Below are 2,228 nucleotides of genomic sequence, written 5' to 3'. Positions count from 1 at the left end.
AAAAAGTGGAAGACAGATAAGGGAAAGCCAAACCATCTTTAACACAGCCCTTCACTAAGCAATACAGTAAAGACTATTTAATGATGTAGCTATCTAACGAAGCATGTAAAGTATGTTGGCAGTCTCCAGTTTCAGGTGGAATTCTATTTTTTTTTTTTTTTTCATTAAAATGTGAATAATATAACCTGGTTTGATCATCCTAGTTCCCTTTTTCATTAAGTAGGGCTACTTGAATTCCTGCTTCATGTAAGTATTTGCAGGATTTGGGTCAATTCAGAGCTGGGTTTGATTGTGAATTTAGAAGACTTACAAAAACAACAGGGCTTCCAAATACTGCTGTGATGACAATCAATGTCACCAAGACCTTACAGACCTCATTTTGCAAGCACTTTTCAGATTAACCATTTGCACTTCACACATCAAACACGTGGAGTAATACCTTGGAAAGTAAAATGAAAATTTGGTCTGCTTATACCAGCATAATCATTAAAACTTGGGTTTTTTTGAGAATTTACAATAGCAAGTACCAGACATTATTTGCATAATTAGTTTATTTTGCTTACTCTACTAAACAAATGTAAGCACTAATGTCTTAGTTCATCTCAGTAGTACTCTGCTCAGCTTTAGAAGCTTGATATGACTTGGTACAAGAGGTCACATGCCGATGAAAACTGTCCCGCCACATAAATCTCTTCCCACAGATGTTACACTCATATGGTTTAATACCTGTATGAATCTTCATATGGCCTACAAGATGGTGTTTCATTTTGAATTTCTTACCACAGACACCACAGCCATAAGGTCGAAGACCAAGGTGCATGCTCATATGCCGATCTCTCTGACTTTTGTGTGTAAAACTTTTACCACACTGACAAGGATACAGCTTATCAGCATGTGAGAACCCAGTGAGGGATGTTTCTTCTTTAATTCCCGTAGCCATTTCAATGCCTTCACCATAGCCTGCTGCTATCATAAGATCCTGTCTGTGAGCACTTAAATTTCCATCTGCCCTTTCACCAGAAAATTCTTCCATAGAAGAGCCATAGAAGTCAACTTGTTCATCATAATTACTTTCATCTGCCTGTTCATCAAATTCTGTTTCCATCTTTTTGTCACCTATATGAAAGTCTTCAACACCTGAAGACTGGATTGGATGATCTGCCTGAATGGCATTCATGGATTCAGAAACTTGGTGTTCATCATAAGGATTATCAACACCTTCACAGTCTTGTTCAAATCTTTCTGGTTTCACATGGATCCACCGCTTGTGAGACATGATGCTGGGTTTGCTGTACATAGGTCTGGTGTACTGATACTCTGCACTATCACTAGTTCCTTCTTCACCATCCTGACTTGTCATTCCAGTGCTAAGTCTGTCATGTTCCGTTGAAGAATTACTGGGAAGGTATTCATGTTCCGTCAGCTGACATGACAGTTCATCTTTAGAGCTCTCTTCTTCGTTTTCACCATCCCTTAGTTCCTGCACTTTGTGGAATTCCGTCTGTCCTCCAGAGCCAAGTTCAAAGGTTTCAACAAGGCCATTGTAACTACTGCTGCTTGGGGACTGATGATCACTGCCATGGTTCATCTTCTGACACAGAACTGTTGGGTTCCCTTCCAGCACTTCAGTGCACTTATCCACTACATGCCACATCTGAAGGAAACTTGCTGCTGTCAAATAACTGACAATTTCTGGAGCAGGCATTACCAGCCGCCCTGTATAGGTAGACAGAAGAATGTTTTCAAATACCCTGGGATTCATCACATCAGGCAGGACTATTCGCCTGCTGTTTTTCAGGAGAACCTGATCACAGAAGTAAGGTGAACTAGCTGCAAGAACAGCTTTATGTGCTCTGAAGAGATGGCCCTGAACTACAATGGACACATCACATAACTGTCCTTGCTGGCGCTGCTGGTTTAACTTCTGCAAAATGGTGCTAGAAAAATCTGGAAATTCCACGCGGAAAGAGCTTGACCCAGACTCCATTTCATTACAAATTTAGTGTTGTGCTGCAAGGAAAAAAAAAAATAAAAAATTCAGAAATTCTGCTTAGTAAAGTACTGATCTTTCCATTTCCTTTTACATTTTTTCTTTAACAAATAACGCTTAAGCAGACTCATAGGAAACTCAACCCACCTCATTTCTGGAACCTATGTCACTGCCGTACTTCTATTTCTCCAACCCCACCTCATTTCTCTCTTTTCTGAAAGTTGCACTGAGGCCACAA

The 2,228-nt window shown here is 40.0% G+C and overlaps 1 protein-coding gene across 1 annotated transcript; it reads right to left on the bottom strand.

Moving 5' to 3' along the window:
• Positions 1–226: 226 nt before the first annotated feature.
• On the bottom strand, positions 227–2,002 carry ZBTB43 (zinc finger and BTB domain containing 43). The gene has a single exon (XM_010167905.2). It carries the CDS (start codon positions 1,985–1,987, stop codon positions 593–595), a length of 1,395 nt encoding a protein of 464 aa, XP_010166207.1. The 5' UTR covers positions 1,988–2,002; the 3' UTR covers positions 227–592.
• Positions 2,003–2,228: the final 226 nt, after the last annotated feature.

This window comes from Antrostomus carolinensis, unplaced genomic scaffold (assembly GCF_000700745.2).
Source record: "Antrostomus carolinensis isolate BGI_N321 unplaced genomic scaffold, ASM70074v2 Scaffold52775, whole genome shotgun sequence".
NCBI classification, from domain to species: domain Eukaryota; kingdom Metazoa; phylum Chordata; class Aves; order Caprimulgiformes; family Caprimulgidae; genus Antrostomus; species Antrostomus carolinensis.
Note: the sequence above shows the minus strand (reverse complement) of the source record. Positions and strands in the feature narration are given on the sequence as shown.

Coding starts and splice junctions, on each gene's coding strand:
- ZBTB43 (XM_010167905.2), bottom strand. CDS start 1,987: ATGGAGTCTGGGTCAAGCTCTTTCCGCGTGGAATTTCCAGATTTTTCT.